This window comes from Dermacentor albipictus, chromosome 10, assembly GCF_038994185.2.
Source record: "Dermacentor albipictus isolate Rhodes 1998 colony chromosome 10, USDA_Dalb.pri_finalv2, whole genome shotgun sequence".
NCBI lineage: Eukaryota > Metazoa > Arthropoda > Arachnida > Ixodida > Ixodidae > Dermacentor > Dermacentor albipictus.
Window position 1 is genome coordinate 73454509 of NC_091830.1, and position 22041 is coordinate 73476549.

Here is a 22041-nt window from a genome sequence, read left to right on the forward strand (position 1 = left end):
AAGGCTAAATAAATACCTGTGAGGCCCTCTTTCAAAAATAATTTCTTATAATTTCCCGAAGTTGTAGATATGCGTATGCGATAACTGTCTGTCGAAAGCTCATGATGGAGCCGACAAAGCGTGCACAACTTAATTCTCAACGCAGTAACAGACGTTCAACACCAAACTCCCTCTTCGATGATGTCCTGCCGCTGCAAGAAAATGCAAGTAAAATTGATCCAATCCTTGTGAAAGAAAAAGTAGTTACGTTACGTTCAAAGCAGCATACAAACAAACTTAAACGGTAATATAGTGTTTCCCGAACCTCTGCAAATGATATCGTTCCAGTTCTCTGTTTGAATTCCAAATGGCGGCCCACTGTACCAGTTGTCCAACGAATAAAGGTTGACTTGAAGCACTTCACGAGACTTGTAAATAATACTGTGCCAGATGCCTTCGTCAAAAACAATGGTTCAGGGCTCCTTATTATCTGCATTTTAAACAAGACATTTTTCAACATAGCATCCCAACTGCTTCAAGAAGGGAAAAACAAGACATGGCTTTGTCGTGTAATGGTATGCTAGCCACTGTGGAGCTTACAATGTTCCGTGTACAACATCACAAGTACGTATTGCTGTTTTCATACGTTGGTAGCGATCATCCCAAGATCAACCAGAAGGCAGCGTTTTCAGGTCAAACATATGCCCCGAACATCGAGAAGTAGAGTTGAACGCCCTTTCCCTTAGCAATTCTTTCCAGCTTAGGTTATGTGACTTGGAAGGGTTTCATTTAGGTTTGTCTTTATGCGCAGTGATGGTCCGTTTGAAAAAAAAATGTTCTGAGAATCATTAGCTTATTTTTATATGCTCACATACAATATGGTTGCTTAGATGTGAGAATTACTCACGTGGAAAAGTATATAGAGTGGGTAATAAAATGAGCAAAGTTTAATTTTTTGTAATTGCGCATGCTTAACGAAGATGCACTGTCGCAGTTGAAGAACGCACATCTAGGTGTCGTCGAACTGAACTGAACGGCCCTTCTCAATAAGGCAGACAAATATGCAGAACACGCATTTAGTAGCATTCCTAAAAAAAACTGAACAAGACCTAGGAACCAAAGGCACTACTAAGAGGCGGTTTTCTGAGGTGCTGTCTGCCATTTAAGTTGAACCGAAGCTGAAAGGCCATATCCAAAAATATGCAGTGCAGGTGGCGGCAAGCATCAGTCTGTGTTGCTTTGCAGATTAGCAAATGAGTAGAAACCCCAGCTGAAGCACGTACTATGTAGCCGTCGCATTAGCTGGCCTTAAATTAGAATTGTTCAATGACGCTAAATTTATTAGCACCTGTTCACCACATGGTAGTGTGATCTCTGAACTTTGAGTTATGCGATCTGCCAAATAGAATGTTCAGAATAACGTCGTATGAATGAATAACAACGTCGTACTGTAGAACCCTCATTTTTCGGGACCTCATAGGCTCAATAAATTTACGGAAATTGCGGTACAGGTGAATTTTCGTATTTCACTTATCTATACCAGGCTCACAGAAGATATCCTACTGGTAGCCTTCTGATCAATGACACAATTTTACAGCCACGCAGCTTCCCAAAAGGGTGCACCTATGCTTCGGAAAATTAGAATAGCAGATCGCGTATGAAAAATTACTTCTGTGAATCGTGCAAATCATGCAGTTAGCTAGAATGGATACCCAGAGGCACAATTTTTATCAGTCACAAGCCGATGAAGCCATACCTGAGTGCAATTTAAATATATAAATAAAAATTTTGCCTTATAACTCTTGTCAAGATGACTGTCGATGGTAAAGCTATTCGCTTTCTAACTATGTAGTGACAGATCGCATTTCTTAGGTCATGCTTTGTTCGCCATTTATTCTTGTCATTCTGGGACATCCGTTTCTTCTGCTACATGTGACGTACTCCACTGTTATCCCTACGTGTCTTGATTTCCAATGGTCGGTCATCAGCATGTCGGAATGACTGCGTCTCTGGGGCGCCTACGTACTAACGACGATGAAATAAGGAAAAAGGAATCATGTCAAGGAAACGACCAAGGTGTTATGAAAGCGATAGCGTAATGAAATTGAGATGACAATTCCCAAATAATGGCGAAGGCTTGACGACAGAGGCGAGACGACGTCGACATGGAAACAATGGAATGGTGACGGCTCCGTGACGGCAAACGCATTGCGAAGTCGAAAAATTGACGGCGACAAGAGGGCGATGGTACGACACTAGTGAACACATGACTATGGTATAAGGACTATGTGAGAATAATGACATGGCGACAATGGCATGATGATAACTGCAAACGACGACAGCATGTGAAAGTAGGATGTCACATTTAGAATGATAGGATAGGATAGGAATAAACTTTATTTGTCCAACGGTTGTTGATGTTGGTGCCCGGGGCTAGGCTGCCAGGGGTCCATCGCCCGAGGAAAATCTTTCGAGATCCTCGGCAATGGCCCTGGCCCGCTGGACGGCCCACTCCTGGTCTTCGGGTGCCTCGCTGAGGAGGGCGGCTTGCCATCTCTCAGCGAGGCGCCCCGCTTCAGAGGGCTCTGCTCTTGCATTCCCCCTTCCTCTTTGTCCTTGTTCCGCGTGGCGTCGGCATTCCCAAAGCACATGGGCCATATCGGCCCGTTCGTGCTCGCACCACGGGCAGCCGGACGACGGGTGCAGCGCGGGCCATAGGCGGTGCAGGTGGTAGGGGTTGGTGAAAGTGCCCGTCTGCAACCGTCTCAGGCCGACCGCCTGGGACCTGTATAGGCGCCCGTGGGGTTGCGGATATTTTCTTCGTTCTTTCCTATAGTGACCAAGCACCTCCCGGTACGTTGCCGGAAACTCCTTGACATCGCCGTCGGCGTCCTCGTGATCCCCAGCTCCGTCCGCCACGATTTGTGTTGTATTGGTAACAACAGCGGCCGCGCCAGACGGGATGGCAGCCGCCGTCACCGTCACTCCTCCGCTGGGGTCCCGCACAACAACGGCAGCGGCTGCCCTCTGGGTGACCGCGTCGCGGCGGGTAAGCTGCCTCGCGACGAGGTGGGCGCGGTCGTTGTGGTTGGGTGGAGTGTCGTTAGCATTGTTGGTGTCATTATTGTCGTGGCTGTTGTTGTTACTGCCAAGCTCCCCGACGTGCGCGGGGAACACTTGAGGGACTTGTTTGTAATCGTGCCGGATCCGAAGTCCCCGGCCCGGGCGTTGAGCATGCGTGCCACATCCGCGGACACCCAACCTTTGGTGTAATTCCGAATCGCTGATTTGGAGTCGCTGATGATCAGGTTATCCTCCGCACCTCCGTGGAGTACTGCGAGAACTATGGCCATCTCTTCCGCTGCTTCCGCCGACGGCAGCCTCACTGATGCCGTGACTCGGATCGTTCCCTTTGTATCTATGACTGCCATGGAGAAGGCGGGCGCCGCTGCCGTCGGCCGGCCGTGTCGATGTTGCCGTTGTTGCTGCTGCCGTTTTTGTCGTAGTAGCAGTAGTGGTGGTGGTGATGGTAACGGCGGTTCGTCTCGCACATTCCCTTGTAGCGGTGGTGGTTGACGTTCCTCGTCGCCATCTGAGTCACCGACTGGCCGCGGGTACCTGGCTGCATCAACGAAGAGGACGCCTTCTTGTCTTCCATGCTTCTCGAGGATTGCTACCGCCCTGCGTATACGTCTTTGCACGTCATGCGGCGGGTGCATATTCTTCGGCATATTTTCCGTCTGTATGGCGTCCCTGACTTCCGGTAGCAGTGATTCTTTCAGTCCACGCGCCTCGTGATATCGAATCCCGAGCAAGTCTAGGATTCGTCTTCCCGTTACGGTGCTCGACAGCCTCTCCAGCTGCGCGATTCTCTGTGCCTCGGCGATCTCCTCGAGCGTGTTGTGTACGCCCAACTCGAGGAGCCTGTGGGTTGGCGTGTACTGGGGTACGCCCAGGGCGGTCTTGAACGCCCTGCGGATCGCCACGTTCAGCTTGTCGGTTTCGCTCTTGTTCCAGTCGGCATATGCGGCGACGTACGCTATGTGGCTCAGCGCGTACGCCTGTATCAGCCTCGTAACGTTGTGTTCTTTCATTCCTTTCCTCTTGTTCGCGACCCGCCGCACGAGGTGTGTGGCGGCGGCCACTTTCTTCTGCTGTCGGGCAACCAGCTCGCGGTTGGCACCGTTCTCTTCCAGCCACAGGCCGAGCACTCGCAACTTGGACACCGTCGGTATTCGGGTCCCCTCCCTCGTCGTGACGCGGACGCCCAAACGACGAGCGTCTAGCACGGCCTGCGGAAGGGGCCCTTTCCTGCGCGGCCTGTGGAGAAGGATCTCCGACTTGTCGGGTGAACAGACGAGTCCCGTGTCTTCGAGGTGCCGCTCCACCTCCCGGACGGCCCGCTGCAGTCGGTCTTCCATTTCGCCGACGCTCGTGTTCTCCGTGGTCCACACCGTCACGTCATCTGCGTATATCCTATGATTGATGCCCTCTATCGCGTCAAGGTTCTCCGGCAGGCCGATCATGACGAGGTTGAAAAGCATGGGGGAGAGTACGGAGCCCTGCGGTGTTCCCGCACCACCCATTCGGACCGTTCGTGGTGAGGCCCCGTCGATCTTGACTGTCGCCTCGCGCTCATTCAAGCTGCTGACATATCGGTGGAACCTCGCCCCGAGATCAAGTCGGCTGATCTTGTCCAGTATGGCCATGTGCTTCACAGTGTCGAAGGCGCTCTTGAGGTCTAGCCCGAGTAGGGCGCGCAGTGTGTGCTCGGAGCGTTCACGACCTGTTCCTTGATCTGCAGCATGGCGTCCTGCGTTGAAAGTCCCTTCCGGAAACCGATGATGTGGGTGCCGAAGGCGTCCTGCTTCTCGAGCAGCGTCGTCACCCTGTTAAGGCAGGCATGCTCCATCACTTTCCCGACGCAGGACGTGAGGGAGATCGGCCGCATGTTTCGGACCCCCAGCGGTTTGCCCGGCTTTGGTATCAGTATAACGTCCGCGGTCTTCCACTCTTGCGGAATTTGGCCGTCCTTCCAGCACGCGTTGATGTACTCGCAGAGCTTCTCGATGGCGTCGTCATTCAGGTTCCTCAGGGTTTTGTTGGTGATCCTGTCAGGACCGGGCGCCGAGTTGGTCTTCAGTAGCTGGAGGACCGTTCTAATTTCCTGCCAGGAAAAGTCCGCGTCCAGCTCCTCGTTGGGAGCCCCGCAGTACTCTGGGTGACTGTGCCCTTCCGGGCGTGCGAGGTGCGTCTGCACGATCTCTTCCGCGAAGGCCTCTGGGTCGTCCTTGTACTTGTGTCGCAGCTTGGCCATCTCTGTACGGGTCGCCGTTCTGGAGCTTGCCGGGTCGAGCAGGTGCCTGAGAATCTTCCAGGTGCGTCCAGCGCTCATGTTCCCGTTCACCGTGTCGCACAGCTCCTGCCATTCTTGCTCGCACAGACGGGCGCATTGCGTCTCGATCTCCCGGTTGATTTCGGCGATCTTCTTGCCTATCTTCCTGTTGAGTTTTTGCCTACTCGCTCTTCGCTGCATGGATTTCTTGGCCGCAACAAGATGTGCCAGCCGGCTATCCACTCTGGACGGTTGGGGAGCGCCGTCTCCCACGGCTACGCGGGACCTGTCTGCCTGTTCTTTGGGTGGTTCTTGTCACCAGTCCGTCCATTCGACCTCATCGGTGGCTTTCTCTACGTCCGCGAGTAGTACTCTGCACCATTCGCTGATGTCTTCGATCGGGCCCTCCTTCTTGTCTTGCTCTCTATTTTTCCGGAATCTGTCCCAGTCTACGATTCTCGCCTTTCGGCAGACGCCCTCTTCGCTTTCATCCTCTCCCATGGTCACGCACAGGATCCTGTGGTCACTCCCCAGGTCCTCGAAGGAGTTCGACCAAGTGACCACGCCCGCGCCTGACCAGACGGAGAGGTCGGGGGACGTGTCGCGGCACACTCCCTGTCCGATCCTGGTGTGCGAAGCAGGTTCGTTGAGTACAGCCAGGCCGAGATCGTCCATCAGTCCAGCTAGCCTCTTCCCTTTCGGTGAGTCGGCTCCGTATCCCCATTGCGTGTGCGGCGCATTGAAGTCTCCGCATATCAGCAAGGGACTAGAGGCGGCCTTGGCCATCACTTCGCGAAAGAGGGCGTCGAAAGTGGGAGTGCGGTATCTTTGCGAGGGGGAGCTATATACGTTGAGCACGAAAAGGCCGGTTTTCCTACTTCCAATACTCGGCACGACTTCGATCAGTACATGGTCTATGTCCGACTCTTCGTGGAGCACGTGTTCGTGTTCGATGAAGGCCGTCCCGCGCTTAACCAGGGTGCACACCCTGACGTCCCTCCCCATGGATTCGTAGGGGGGACCGCACGTCACATAACCCGGGAGCTGCGCCCGATCGAAAGGTTCTTGCAAGGCAATCACGACAGGAAGTTTGTTATTGGCAAGCGGTTTCATGTATTGCACCATCGTTGCTTTCTTGTTTTTGAAGCCCCTGCAATTCCACTGCCAGACTATGCGTCTATTGTCGGACTTGCGGGACACAGCCATGATTGTTATGCAGAGGTGTTGGGGGGACACAACTGTCCATGCGTCCCTCCTGCCCCGGTGCGGGTGGTGTTGGCGTTGTTGTCGCAGGCGAGGATGGTCGGTGCGTTTACCGCTTGTGACAATGGTACCCCGGCCCTTCCAGGCAGGTGATGTTGCTGTTGCTTCAGCTGCATCGTCCCGTGTTCCAGATGTTCGATTCGCTTATTCATGGCAGCGAGTTGGGTGGTAACCGCTGCGTACTGCGCGTTCCGTCCCGCGTCAGATTAGTTCATCCTTGTCAGGAGTATGTCAAACATTCGCTCCGTCTTATCCGTCAGTTTGTTCACCATTTCTTCGATCGCGTCTATCTTTCTGGCTCCTGACCTGGGTCTCTTCAGTGCTTGTGCGCGGTCCAAAGTGTCTTCCGTAGGTGGCGTATCGCTTGTGCCCTTGCGCTTGGAGCCCGCCGCTGCCGGCGCTTCACCGCAACACATGTCCATCTCGCCTACTTCGCCTCCTGTCGCGGTCGCATCGCCTCGCTCGGCGGCCTCGCGGGAGGTGAAGGAGGAGATCCTCTCATGAGGGGATTCTCTCATGCCCTTCAAGATTTCGTTGAGCGTCTGTTGTAGCTCGTCGATTTTCCTCGCTGATTGTTCGTTCTGCTTTCTGGCCCTGCCCAGCTCTTCTCGAAGTTCCTTATTCTCTCGCTCCATTTTCTCCATCCTCGCCACCAGGAGGGAGTCGGGGGCTTCCCTCGTGCTGCCAGAAAGGGGGGTGCTCTCTACGGAGTATCCATTTCTTTCCGCGACTAAGTCGGACCAGGTGACCTTGCGCGGCCCTGTCGGTATCTCGCCATGTGTGGCCCGCACGCCGTCTGGCATGGGGCGGTTTCGGTTTCGGTTGCGGCTTCCACTCCGACTCCGGCTTCGACTTGTGTTCTTGGGTCTGTTACGACTTCGGCTACGTCTTCTTATCGGCGAGAGGGATCCAGATCTCGAGCGACTTTGGCCTTTTCCCTGCGCCATACTGTACCCCGATGGTGATACGGTCCGCTGAGGGGTCTTTCCTTCTTCCAATGTGTGTTCCTTTTCTTCTCTGCTTCTCGCCCGCCACCTTCTTTCCTTCACTATGTGTGGCAACTTATATCTTGCACATTCGGTGGGCCGTGGGGTGCGCCTCGCCGCAAATCCGGCACTTGGGCGTGCACTCGTGTTCGATGCTCGGGTTCTTCGACCCGCAGGCCGGGCATAGTTTGATCTCCGGTCTAGGGCATACGTCGGGTCGGTGGCCGAGCCTGCCGCACTCTTTGCAAAAGTCCATCTGTTTCCGATACAATGATACTCTTATCATGATGCTATTGAAGTAAGCCCATGTGGGGACTCTGTTTCCCTCATACAGCAATATCACGGTGGTCGTACTGCAGAGCCGCTTGGCGTATGTTAAAGAGGGGTTTCTCGAGTTCACCAGAGCATGCATGAGCTGGTCTTGCGTATACTTCAGGGGAATGTTGCGGATAATCCCTTTTGACATTTGCTCGGGCGCCGAAACGTACGCGTTGGTCTCGTGCCTCTTCCCGTTAATCGTCAAAACCTTGATCTTAGCGATTTTCGTCGCAGTTGTCTCGTCCGGTGTGCTTATCACCAGGATGTTTTGCATGGCATTGGGACAGATCGTGATCATCTCGTCGTCGCCCACTACCGCTTCTTTGCGTATCGCCTCGTCAAGACTCGTCCCGCACGTGTTCCTTATATTCAGCCCGTCTTTCGGTCGAACAATTATCTTGATATCATCCCTGGGTAGTCTGGGCATCCTACTCGCTCGAAGAACTTTGTTCACTATGCTTCGGCCGCCTCGGGGCATCGGGCTTCGCAAGCGGGTGTCGTCCTTTCCCGCCATCTGGGTAGCGTTCGTGTGATGCCTTCTGTGTGTAACTTCGATCCAACCGTCCGCAACGCCTTCAGCGTCTTCTCCCAAAGAAACACGTTTTGCGTCGTTGGGTCCGTTATCCGGGGTCTCCCCAGTTCCTGCCTCGTCTATCTCCATCTCGGTGGTATTTCGTTCAAACCCCGAGTCCAACGAAGGATGCGCCAGGCCCAACCGTCGTTAGGCCTGGCCTCGCTCACACGGGACTCGTGTGAATTTCGTGCCGTAAAAACTCGCAAAGTTCACGCTCACCCAAAAAGTTGGTATCCCTGGGTTCGCGATGACTTGATCTTTCAGATGATATGCCGCTTTCGGGTGTAGGACGCAAAAAAACTGCGGAAACACTCATATATCGATGGAGCCGAGAAGCTTCCGCTCCCACTGGCGACTTCTTCTTCCTCTTCCATTTAGAATGACGACCCTGGAAAAATCACGGCGGCGGTATGTGAGTCGCATGGCGAAGTTGGAATGACTACGATGCAGCACAGCGACGGCGTCAAACCTGCATTACAGCGAACGCATAACAAACACTGTGGGATGATGACACAGTGACAATAGCATGACGAAAGTGGTATGGCGATAACATTGTCACGACAGTGTCGCGACGACAGCGTGTCTGTTGTAGGATGCAGTTAGTTGAAACTAGAAGCTGGCCTGTTCGAGAGGCCCTATTCTCAACCCCCCGTACTGCCTTTGAAGCTTCTCCCCCAGGTCTTACGATTCAGATTTTATTATGCAATGCCAGGGTGCGACAAGATAGACAATAAATAATCCGTTGTGAGGCGCACCATTCAGCACGTTACCCGTAGTCGAAAACAATCCGCAAACATCAAGGTCTTACGAACCTGTGTAGCTTGCGACAAGTGGAACCTGCGGTGCTTGCGTTCTACAACAGTCGTGTTCAGACCTGACACGGAATATGTACCGAAAACTACAGGCGCAAGAGTGTTACGTCACTCTTCGTTGCCTGTGACTTCTGCAAGTAAGCCATGTTCCAATAACCATAGCCTGTGATCGTCGCGTCGTCATCAAGCTCGTCATCAAACACACTGTGGGCCCCGATTGTCGCTCTCTGTAAAGCCCTTTTTATTCTGAGCAACGGTAGCTGTATCGTTTCATTGTTCTTGTGTCAACATGAACTGAGCCAATTAAGTTTCCTTCTGGCATGTGGTCATTCACCGGGAGTAACAACCTTCGCATGTGGACACGCTACGAATTGGCTAGACCTCTTTTCCTCTTTCAAAGGGTTTATTAGTTCTCTCAAACACTCCCTTCCACGGGTTAAGGGTGTGACTTATAAACACTGGAAAATGGCCTTAACGCGGCAACTTTTTCCTCATGTGTAGATTCTTTCAATGTAATCCAAAGCAGTTTACTCAAGAACAAAACTTGAGTGTTAGATTATGCATAGAACTAACGTATTTGGAATATTTTAACCTTGGTGTACGTTTTCTCTTCGTACTACTGATTTTAAGCGACATTTCATACATTGTTGCAACTAGTAGGCAGTGAAACGTGTGAAAGGTTCGTTATTGATCCCCCGTAGCCTTTTGCATGACTGCTACTATGGTACTGAATTAGACAGTCAAAAAGTTGTTTGGTAAGTGAGCGCTCAGCCCCATACTGGGACTCTCCTTTCCCGCACTTGCTGACAAATGATAATTATCTTACCTGAGAGTTCGTTGGATCGGGCACAACTTCGTTTTCAAGGTCGTCGACAAAAAAAATTCCATGTTGAAAAGAAGAAAGGCGAGTTCAATATCATGTGCATGTTTTTTTTTTGCTAAGTAAACAACGATATTTGCATTTTACGTAATGAACACAAATAATAGGTGTGCCTAACACCAACGTGCGACATTTACAGCATGGCCACACAAAGCCAGCAGACAATGAATTCAAGGAAAGCATCGGCGAAATTAGCTGTGGCTCAAATTGGAATGTAGCAAATATTGGAGAAAAGGGAATTGATAGTTATGTTGTCGCTGGAGGGAGCCGAACCCATAACATTCGCAGTGCATGTATGTTGCACTACCAGTTGCGTGCGCTAGGGCGACGGCTATCAATTCGTCCACTAACCTGTATATATGTGTGTGTGTGTGTGTGTGTGTGTGTGTGTGTGTGTGTGTGTGTGTGTGTATATATATGTTGGTACCATTATACGTGTATCAAACTTTTTTTTTCTCCTGTCGCTGGTATTAGACTTTAGAGAGTAGTGGGGTGGGGCTTTAAAGCTGAGGAAGAGGAGTTAAAAACGATGAAGTAGATCAAGTGAAGGGACGTACAAATCAAACTTGTGTTCTCGACACTGTGCTACTGCCCTTGGTAGTTTCACAGTTACTGGTGACCTGGACTACGATAGCGAATTTCAATGGTTAAACCCATACTCCAGACGACCTCCACTCCGCTCCTACTACCATTGCAACCGGTCAGGTACCTGCTACGGGCTTTATAGGAGCTGCAGCAACCATCACGCTACCACAGCTTTAGCTATCCGATTTCACGTTATGGTACGTACAAGCTGAGAACAAGTTCCGTGGTCACGTCGGAGCTTTGCAATTATAAACTCCCCCTGCAAGCTTTGCTGCTACACGCAATGGCCGAGATACGCGACATCAACGTCCAGCCACATGAGGAAACGCCGTATAGGACAATCAGAGTCCCTACGCCGTCTCGTACCGCCTGAGCATCGGCGTATTCAGCAGCTCGTGAATAACCAAGACCTCAGTGAAGGACGTTTCTGCGTCACCTGCAACACCTCATTGGTGACGCACTAGACCCCTTCGACACCACTGTATTGCGTTAGTTGTTTGTACAGCGTCTTCCAGCAAACGTACGCATGGCTCTCCTCACAGCTTACCATAAGCTCTTGCTGGAACTCGTCGAACACCGCCTGAATCAGCTCTAATGCCTGCCATAACGGCAGCGACTGTTGCTCATACTTTTATCTCTACCAGGATTAGTCATTTTGCTGTGCCATCAATGCTGAGCACTGGTCCGGGCAGACAGTATGAGTCGGCACTTTGACATCTTTAACATTCCTTCTGGGTAGTGTGTGCAATCGCACAACTGCTTACCGTGCAGCATCTAAGGACATCGTCGACAGGCTACATCGACCCCTGATAGCTGCAATTGCCACTCAGCCTCACCCGGAGGATTGGGTGTCACACCTTCCAATCGTGCTGCTCGGGCTAAGGTCAACACTTCAGCCAGAACTCGCCTGATCTCTAGTTGAGATAGTTTACGGCTGCACCTCCATTTGCCCCGGTGACCTCGTCTACCTTATCAAGGCCGAATATTTCGGATTATTCTTTTTTCACCTACATCGAAGCATTTTCATCCAGAACTTGCATCCATCGCCAAGGTCTGCTCACACCGACGAGCACGACATTTTCCTACCCTCAAACCTGCAACATCCTTCCATGTTTTGTTTGTGTTGACCCACCTCCTAGATCTGTTCAGCCCTGCTATGACTGTCCTTTCCCCGTCATCAACTTTTGTGAACACCATTTCACAAGCATGCGCAATTGGCGCTAAGACACAGTTGCTGTCGCAAGGATCAAATCGGCTCTCATTATCAACTCTTCCATCTGACCACCTCTTAATTCACCAGGGCCGCTTGTTCCCAAGGGGGGGGGGGGGGTGCATAGGGGGCATGCTTTTCTACTTATTCTAACGTCGCTGGTTTAAGGCAATAGCGAGTAGTGCGTGGGCCTTTAGAGATTAGCGAAAGGAGTTAGAAACGATGTAGCAGACCAAGTGAAGGGGCGCACGAATAGAACCCCTGTGCTCTTACCTGTGCTATTATGCTTGGCGGATCCACAGCCTATGTCATATACCGATACCTTATATTGGTATATACCAATATATAAATATAGCAATAGCTATCTCTGTAGCACATTTGGTAGTGCAAAACACGCGTAATGCTCTCTTACTATAACGTGTTCCAGTACGCCATCGGGCAAGATAGGATGTGTCACTTCCGTCCAACATGGCTCTGAGTGGCGGTGGCTAACACTCCTAGGGCTTGACATAGTAAAACTGAAATGCCCAAGTTTGTGGTAGCATTGATAGCCGTCGCCGTAGCATGATTGGTAGTGCAACGCACTCGTAGTGCATAGGTTGTGGGTTCGGCTCCCATCAGCGACAAGTTCTTTCGTTCACTTTCATTTCCTTTCCTTAATAATTTTCAATATTCCAATTTCAATCACAGGTAATTTCATCATTGATTTCCTTAGCTTCATTATCTTTTGGCTTTATGTGGTCATGATTAACAAAATCGAGCCCCTCAGTTGCCTTCTTCTCTGTTTCACATCATGTGGTACCTAAAAACACTCATTAAGCGAGGATATACGCTTTCTAAAAGTGCAACAAAGGCAATAGTGCCAATGATTATCTCGAGAGGCGCATTATAGTAGCTGTGTACCTACCGCAAGTGCTGTGAATAAAAACATTTTCCACTTGAATGACAAAAATGGCAAAGAATGACGAGTAATGTGCATTGTACCATCCCGTATCGCGAGTCGTCTATGCCCTGCCACATGCTGCACTAGAAGGCACTTTAGAGATTGTCTATTGCCCGGCTCGTCCGAGGCGTAGGTCCTTCATTATCCCAGCTCTTCAGTGCATGAGTGGATTCTCTTCCTCATATTAAAGTTTCAATAAACCCTCATTTACTACTGAGCGTTTGTATGGCTCACATTGCTTCCCTTTTCGCGACTTTTTGCGGTTTGCGCAGTTATCAGTGTGCTATACTGCACTTTACATCTCCTACAACCCAAAATAGCAAATGTCAAGCGGTTACATTATGATCGACTTTCACAGCGAACCGCGTTTTTGTCTCTCTAGGAAAGCACGCCCCATATGTTTTGTCTGTTTTCCTACCTATGCATCCGTCTCCATGGATATTATTTCAAAGCCACCTCTTGGCCATTGAGTTCCAAGCTTTGAGAGGATGATAATTCATTGGAAACGGCATCCACAAAACTCATCAATCTGCCGCCGATCGCGATCACCGTATCACATTTACCAATCGCCAATTTTCGAGCGCCTCTAAGACGTCCTAGAATAAATAAGCGTATCGACGTCTGCAGGTGACACCACTCATTAAAGATATGCTCCATCGTCGCTACAAAACGTTCTCACGACAATTACGTGCCTAGTAGTCCTGACAACGCAGTAATCGACTACGCCAAAAACGCTGATGGCCCCGGTCACGCATTATTATCACGTTTCAACACCGGAAGAAAATACAGCGATAAGTGTTTTACACGGCGCAGGTGCGATTGCCGCAAGAAATGAACAACGGTGACAACGAGTGACCAAAGGTGCTAACGAACGGAAGCAATCACTAATTTCGAGTTCATGGCCCTTGTTATGTAACGGCAAAGGCTCTGCTTGTACGTACCAGCGCGAAACAGAGATCCGGCCTCATGAATGTCGAGGCGGGGGTAAGCCAGGCACCTGCTAGAGATTCTATAAGTCAAGCGTGTAACTTTAACCACAGCTCACTTGTGTCCGATTTTAATTGTTGTATAAGGATAAATGCTACGTGAGATTAAGTTCAGAGTCTCAGCTCCTGGTTAGCTGAGACGGTAAGTAAACCCTGCAGCAAGAAAGTTGGTCAAGCCTTCGATTCTCCGAGTAGGACCTCTCTTTTTTACCTGCGAGGCTATTTTTTTCAATCTAAGCATGTATTGCCTCTCGTGTCGGCGTCGGTGTGGGTGCCATACGATTAAGCCAAATCCACCAGAAAAAAATTTCTTGTCGGGTTGCCGGTTCGAACCACCACGCTAACCGATTCAGCCACCGTCGATTCATCATACACGCGCTTTAGGGTTGAGTTTTTATACACGAAGGAGTTGACGCAGCGCAAGGCGCGAGCCAGTCACAGGCATCATTTCCCTCTGGAGGAGGGAGAGGGTGTTATCATGTGTTCGCTTCTCTCGCCGCCGCCATTACCCGCCAGTTCAGGCCCGACCGTCAGATTGGTACACCGTGTTTGGTTCATTCTGCTGAAGAGCAGGCGACGTTGAAGGAACGGTAGCGGGAGCGCGCCGTGCATGCGTCGTGTATTCGGCCGCAGAACAGGTGGCGTTTGATGAAGACCGCTGAGAACTTGCTGGAGAAAGGGTTCGTCGTCGACGTGCCAACCTCGCCGTGAGCGAGCGCGAAGCCGAGGTGTTACGACAGTGAAGCGCCGCGGATCGCCATCTTCGCTTGCACCCTTCTTTACAATAGTGTAAGGGTGGTCAATTCTTTAAGAAACCCGTACTGCTGTTATGTTATAGCTTGCTATTACAACTTACTCAGTTACATCTTTTCTATTTCCGAAACCTTCGTGCATTTTGCAACCTTCCGCGGGCCTGATCTGCCATGTGTTACTACTTTATTTTGTTCATACTTGACAACCACTGCTGGGTCTTGTTGAGAGACCATAAGAAGCAGGCTGGTGCATACCCTCTGAGCAATGAATCATATACACGACCATCATGCCATGAACCTCATGAGCTCGATGTGTGCTAGAGAAACTAACGTCATCTCAAATACGACGCATGATACTTCAATGGTATGTGAACAAGCCCACACAATCGTATAAGTGCATGACGCTGAAATAGAAAAGCCATCTCTAGTCTGAGAGAAAGAATTAGGGTGAGAATGCTTGAAGCCTCTCACGAAAACTTGCCTAGAAATGTTTTTGAGCGCGGCATCGAATGAAGGAAGATACATCAGAGTAGATTACCTAGCCACGCCAGCAAACAGAACACCTAGAGAAGGACACTAGCAGTGCTTTACTGTTAAAAGCATCTTGTTCCTATGCGACACGAACCAGGCGGCCAACCGTTTCAAAGTGCCCTTGCAAGAGGGAACTGTTAAGGTTTACATCCATCAATGTGCGTGCGTATGCGGCCTTAAGGATAGAGTATCGGAGAGTTGCGGAACCCGCCAGCGCCGCGGCCTTCAATAGTACTCATTGATAGTAAGTGCTGTGGGCTGCAGGGAACGCAACACATGCACTTCCCGTCACGGCGCTGACTCTAACACTATAAGTGTACAATCAACGAAATGATCTAAACGATAGCGTGAAAACAATAATTATAATCGTTCCTCAGCCCGCATAACACTAAGCCATGACTAATTTTGCTATTTATTTGCTACTTGCAGAATGGAGGGTCCATCACTGAATCACGACTTAGGCAGCCTGGGTCCTGTGTTTTTTACGCAATCACGGTGACATGGGGGAGCCTTCTCGCTAAACTTACTGGTGTCTGGTATACTCCATACATGCGTAGGCGCTGCAGGCCCCATGAAGCGCGCACTGTCACAGTGCAAATTCCGACCAAGATATACATAGCCAACACGTTTATCTTTCGACAACACTACCGATGTCTTTCTAGAAATGGATTCTGTAAGAAGGCACACTGTTGTCATTGGCATCAATTGCACGACTGATTCGCTTACTAACAGCTTTATCTGCTGCAGAAAGGTTCGAAGACTAAGCAGATCTGAGCTTTCTCGCAGAACAAGTATGCCTTCCAAAACACTTAGCCGTCGTCTTAGCAGTTCTTTTCGATACAGTGCCGGACATGGTATACAAACTCGAGGGGTACCTGCAGTTGCTCCTGGAGCATGATGTGTCCATCGCACGAGGTTTTCTTCACCTATGCATGAGAATATCTCGTATATCCTAATAAGAAATTTTTGTAAAGAGATGATAAACCTCAACAACATACAGCTATAGCGTTGCTGGAGGAAATCGGCCCAGTAGGCAATGACTTCGTGCTCAGCAATGCATTGTGTACTATAACCGCGAAGCCGAAATTGTGCAATAACGTTGCGCTTCCAAGGCAAAGAAAAAGAACTCGTAATTTTCTCGGAACCTGCAAAGAGTGCTTCTCAACTCTTCCGTTGATCCGGCAGACACTGGTTTCTGGGAAATCTTTTTTTTTTTGAGCCATGGAAAGAAGAAAACGGCTCTTTCACCCAGGCCAGCAAAGCCTTCAAGGCTTGAAAAAGGTTTGCAGCCACTGACCAAGTCAAACGAAAAGAAAGCCGCTTCGGAACCCGTATGGGTTCTTTGTTCACAATGAGGCGGACAAGACGAGTAGTGGTATATTAAAGGCTAAGTTTGTTACGTAATGACTGCTTGTAGATGACTGGCACGCTTCCTGCTGCTCGGTTCATGGTCCCGGTTTTCGATTGGATGAAGGATCACTAAAGAAAAAGCCGCGTTGTCAGATTACGTTCTTTGACTAAAATTGCCGCGTTGTCCCAATAAATCTGATGTCCGGACGTATGCGCATGCTTAGCAAGCACACTAGCAGCGATATCTTCATTTCTGACGTCACGCTGGTGCTTCTTTGAGTCGCCGTGTGAACTTGCCAGTTTCGCCGATATAGACTCGGCTGCAACCGCCGCAAGGAATCCGGTAGACAACCCTTCAAGGTTTACTTAATCGGGCCATATCAAACTCCAACTTTGTACATAATATGCTTGTATATATTTCTAGTGACGACGCGGTGTCAGCCTACAATGCATGCCATTCTTCCCCACGAATATTAGAAATTGTGAAGGCAAAGTGGCAACAGGAGTTCGTTCAAGACCTCGTTCATATTCCTCCTAGCGATTCGAGCATACGTGATGCTGGTCGGGGTGACAGCACATGATGCGCGGAAATGAAGGCTGCGCTTGAGATGGCTCGCCCCGAAAAACATCATGCCTCAGTGAAACTGATGTGGTGTACATGGAGGGCACGTGTAGACGTATATGCAAAGGTACGCCGCCGCATCGACCACGGTAACGAATACACCCTTTCTAACGCAGGCTCCATTGCGGTTCAATATGACGGCTCGATTCTCCAACGGTGCTACCAGGCCATTCCCAGTAACTACAACAAGCAAGCTTGCCTGCGTCCCGTCGAAAACGATGTTCACTCGGTGGCGCCAAATCCAGTCACTATCGACACCGTCACCTGGCCACACATTGCCACTATAGCGCGGTATTTTTGCCCCAACTACAAAAGGCAACTTAGGGCGCTATTCTTGTCGACGCGTATGGCGGCTGCATGGCCGCCATTATCCGCCATTTTGACTCTGATTGGCTGTGGAGAGCTCACGTGCCTTGAAATTTGTGCCGGGAAACGGAAGTTCTGCAAAATGTAATTGTGTGTTTCCATCAAGATGACAAAACGTGACATGGAGCTGCAAGTTTTATCGATTATTACATATCTTTTGACCCTTGGCAGCTATGTTGCGACATTAGCGCTTCAAAAAGAAAGTGAGCCGTAGCGTACACACTTTCGCGAATATTTGATGGCGATCCAAGATATGCGTCATTCCAGCTTGCTGATTGGCTGAAGTAATATCCTGTAAACAGCGTCACTGTAAGCGTCCTTTCGTAAACGTCAATTTGACCTTGCGTGAAGTTGCGCTGGGCCACCATTGCAGAAATCTCCCGCCATAATTTGTGGTGCGACGAGCCACGCAAATTATGCTAATGAGCAGCCATATGCAATGGCGGCCGAGAGGAATGCGTATCGCCCCATTTTTTCCGTCTATTGGCGCCATGAAAATCTTTTTTTCATAACGCGTGCTCATAGTATTTGCATCGCTCTCGGGTGGTGTTGGCATTTGTGTCGTCGGCCATCATTCTTTTAAAAGATCCCGTTTATACGAAATAATATTGGTTCAACATAGTAAAGATTTCGCAATGTTGTCCAATTTTTACTGGTGCGTTTGTAGTATAATGAAGATTAATGCTTTTTCGCATAATCAAAACTTATGACAACGGCGTCAGTTAAATAAAAAATTTAAGTTTCCCACCGCGGTGCGAGTAATCAGCGAAGTGAAAAAGAGATGGCAGGGCTAGCGCTTGTACAATGTAATCATATTACCTTCTTCTCTTCAAACACAGTGCTAGCTGCCGACGTCTTGTTTGCTATGGATTAGATGGGGTCAAAAGACTGCGCCCGATTTTCGTCTGCCTTTTTTTCAAAATACAGTTTAGTTTCCCGTATATCTCGTGCCCAAACGCGAACTGAGATTACTTTTTGAGTAACGCGCATGCGCCAATCGCGGTATAGAAATAAAATAAGAGTTAACAGAAACAAATACATCTTACTTTTCACAAGAAATTATGCCATCTCTTTAGAGGCCACATTTTCTCATAAAGAAACAAGTAGACACTTCCAATACCCACTCTATTGTGTCTAAACAAATGCGTAGTACAGATTCTGCATGGTTCAGGAGGGTGCAAGCACTAGGCCGTGGTTTCTCCCCCTTGAGATGTACCACTTCTATAAGTGTTCATGAAGGTATGTGAAAGAACTTGTATGTGAGGCTCTGAAGAAAACTTTGATTGTGAATAAAGCACTCCCGATGAAAACCACTTAGCACACTTCTGGAGCAAGTGCTTTTTACGACTTCATCAACAATAATTGCAGATGCAGAGCATCTGTGCTCATGAAAGGCAAAGAAATTGTCCAGTAAAGTATTACCGCTGTTACTTGTCAGCGAAGTATATATTACTTTTCCAATTATCTTAATCTTGGCGCATTACATATTTCTCTGCCACCCTCGACTGTGCCTTACGTTCTTTGAAAGCCTGTATGTTATTCCATAGGACTACACATTCTTTACTAGGGAGCTTACATGATGTATCTCTACATTTTCATCCTTGTAGGTTTATATCTGCCGAATATTGTGTTCCAATCAGTACTGCTGTGCCTTTGTCTCTCAAGACTACGCCTATGATTCTACGTGCTGAGATTAGCGGCAATGGTGCATGATGTTCACATAGAAAATTGTTATAATTTTCAACTTGCGTTTGTAACTCTGCAAAAGTTCTTTAAGCACTCATACATTGCAAATGATGCATTGACTTGTTTGTCTGTGCCGCTTCTGGTAAGGGAGCTCTAATAAGTACATACCATTCTACACACGGCGCTTGTGACGGTATTTCAAAGTATTGAAACTTGTTCTTCTGCATATGTGACTATATGCGGTTTCGAATTTTTTTTTTGATGTGGTGACTGTGCGTACCAACATTCTCACCCAGCACTAAAGGGGGCATACCAGTTGTTGTGCAAGGGTAAAAAGTCTTGGTTATCATTATCGTTTGTATAATTCCCTCTGTGACGCCGCTAGCATTTATAATTTAACAGATTGCGAATATTTTTACAACGCGTTTTTTTTACCATTTTGTTTTTAGCACTTTCGTAAAAATGTAGATCGTGAATAATCGCCGAAAAATAAAATGTTCGTTTTATCAACACCTAACGAGCGTAGTCTGTCGAACAAGCTCCTAATGATTCCGCTAAATATTCGCGAGATATGCCAATATTTTCTGGAGCATACACAAGTTGGGAAGCTCTTACCGCATTCTCTCTTCGTAACGCAAGGGTGCCAAAATTGGCGCCGAAAGTACCCTCGTTGGCAGATGCATATTCTTCCTCCGTGCATACATCTGGTAGTTAGTTGCGGGCACAGCTGTGGATAAACCTCGCCATCATATCTGCAGAAGTAGGGTTCCTCATTTTTTTGTTCACAGACTGCACAAGAAAGCAGAAAGCACAGCGTCAAAGATTTGTCCCAGTATCATGACTACTTCACCAGTGATGAACAGTCTAATCGTGAACACTTGCCTTAAAAAGCTAACACTGGAGTGAGCATACCAACAATCCACTTCTCACCGCCAAGACCCTGACCAAGATAGGTCCTCTTGTCCAAACGTGTCTTTACTTCACGACAAAATGCTCTTACAAACCAAGCATTGGTTAAGTCGGTTTACGAGACGTTACTACATGGTTTTGAAAGTGAATTGCTTTCAATATAAAAAAGGATACAATAACCGCACAATAATTAACGAGGAAAAATGTAATCAAAAGGCAGTCAAAATACAAATGACAAAATATCACGAAATCACAGTAATAATTGTGCTCTAATGTTAAATGGTCGCGAATGTCAATAAAACAATTATGTCCCGTAGATTGCTACATATTTCAATGGTGTGAGTGCGAGTGCTGAAGAATTACACCGCCCTCCCCCCCCCCCCCCCGAAATTTACGTGACCAAACAAAATTTATGTGAGCAGACGCACTGAAATATGATATACAGTTTTTCGGGCCTTGAAAAGCGCTATGGTAAATGACTTGAAGTGACATGCCGTCATCGCCAAACCATTTACGTTCAAGTCCTTTGATATCGGCGGGCCTATTACGACTAGGGAGTCAGAACGAGTGCATATTCAAACCACAGGAGTCCCACTATTGTTATCATAGAATAAGCACGTGAGCATGCATTGTGTGAATAAATATCACCTATGCATTTGGTTACGTGATTTCTGAACACTGGTGGCCGTACACCTCCAGCAGAATACACAACAGGTTTACGCATCCAACCTCGGTTGCTTCCTCAATGCTCGTTCAGCAATTGCTCATTCTCCTTTTTCATTGCCTCATGAGTTTCTTCTCTAGATGACAGCGTATTTTTTTTCTCGTCTAGGAGAAACTCAGACGGAAGGTAGTGTCGAGGTTCGAGGAGCTTTTGCTGCTACGCCTTACCTCGGACGAGGAGAGGCCGCTCCATGTGCTCTCGCATGAGAGCTATCTAACCTAAGCAGCCTGACACGTTCACTGGCGACCTTTGAAACTTAATTACTGTTGTGCGAGAGTTTGGTTGCAGCAGCTGGACTCAATGCTGGTGAATGGTGGAGCTGTGTCGTGCTTCTTCTTTGCTTTAGACAGCGTATCTTGGCTGAGGGGCGCAATCGTCTTCAAAGCGCACTGCTCGCCCCGCGTCGAGGTGGCCATTTCGTCCTGCTTGCTCAATACAGCTTCTCTTGGGCGTTGTCGTACTGTCGTAATCACGTTGTCTTCATTCATTTGTTGGCATGCCATATTGCTCATACGCTTGTCCTCGTCGCACTCTCACAATTTTTTATGACATCGTCATTATAGCGTGGTCAACGGGACGCCGACGCCATCGTCATGTTCTCAAGCCATATACGGAAGCATGTTGAAAATATTTTGTGCCGTCAGCAAAGACCGCTACGAACGCCAGAAGTTTGCAACAGAAGTGTGCCCATGGGATATCTCCTTGGTAAGCCGTTGCTTTATTTTGGCTTTCGCCATCATCATCAACAATAGTTTCTGCACAACATTTAGCAGGCCACCTGTGACAGGACGGGAACGGTGGGACAGGCGGGTAATTCAACGCGTAGTTTTGCATCAGCTATCACGGTACACAAGAACTTCAAGGGGGAGAGGCATGTGCCTGGTGTTCCCGCCCGCTTGGGCTACGCCTCTCCTGCTGCTTCGCTGCACCACGCTGTTTACTAAGGAGAACCAGCGTTGGAGTTCCCAGCTGAGAAGCAGCGCCCCCTTGTGGACATCGCGCCCACTGTTTGGACGTACAAAAAAAAATGGGCCAGCGGCGTTATGGTGGAACACGTGTAAATGCCTGAAACAGGAGAGCTTAGTCAGAAGAGCGAAGCAGTGTAAAATACTGGAAGTGTAAGACTCGTATCTGTAATGACAGTATGAATTGAAGTCAACGTAAGCTGACTAATTAAAAACGAGCAGTTGTGTTAGATATCTTCTGTTGGAAGTGCCACCGGAGAAATTC

General features: G+C 48.9%; 1 protein-coding gene across 1 annotated transcript in view; it reads right to left on the reverse strand.

Moving 5' to 3' along the window:
- Window positions 1–22041, reverse strand: part of LOC135898146 (uncharacterized) — a 94907-nt gene that overhangs the window by 56399 nt on the left and 16467 nt on the right. Inside the window, exons 3-4 of the mRNA XM_065426920.2 lie at window positions 19794–19967; window positions 10094–10119 (exon numbers count right to left, since the gene is read on the reverse strand). Of these exons, the coding sequence (XP_065282992.2) occupies window positions 10094–10119; window positions 19794–19967 (200 nt within the window). The remainder of the gene's footprint in view (window positions 1–10093; window positions 10120–19793; window positions 19968–22041) is intronic.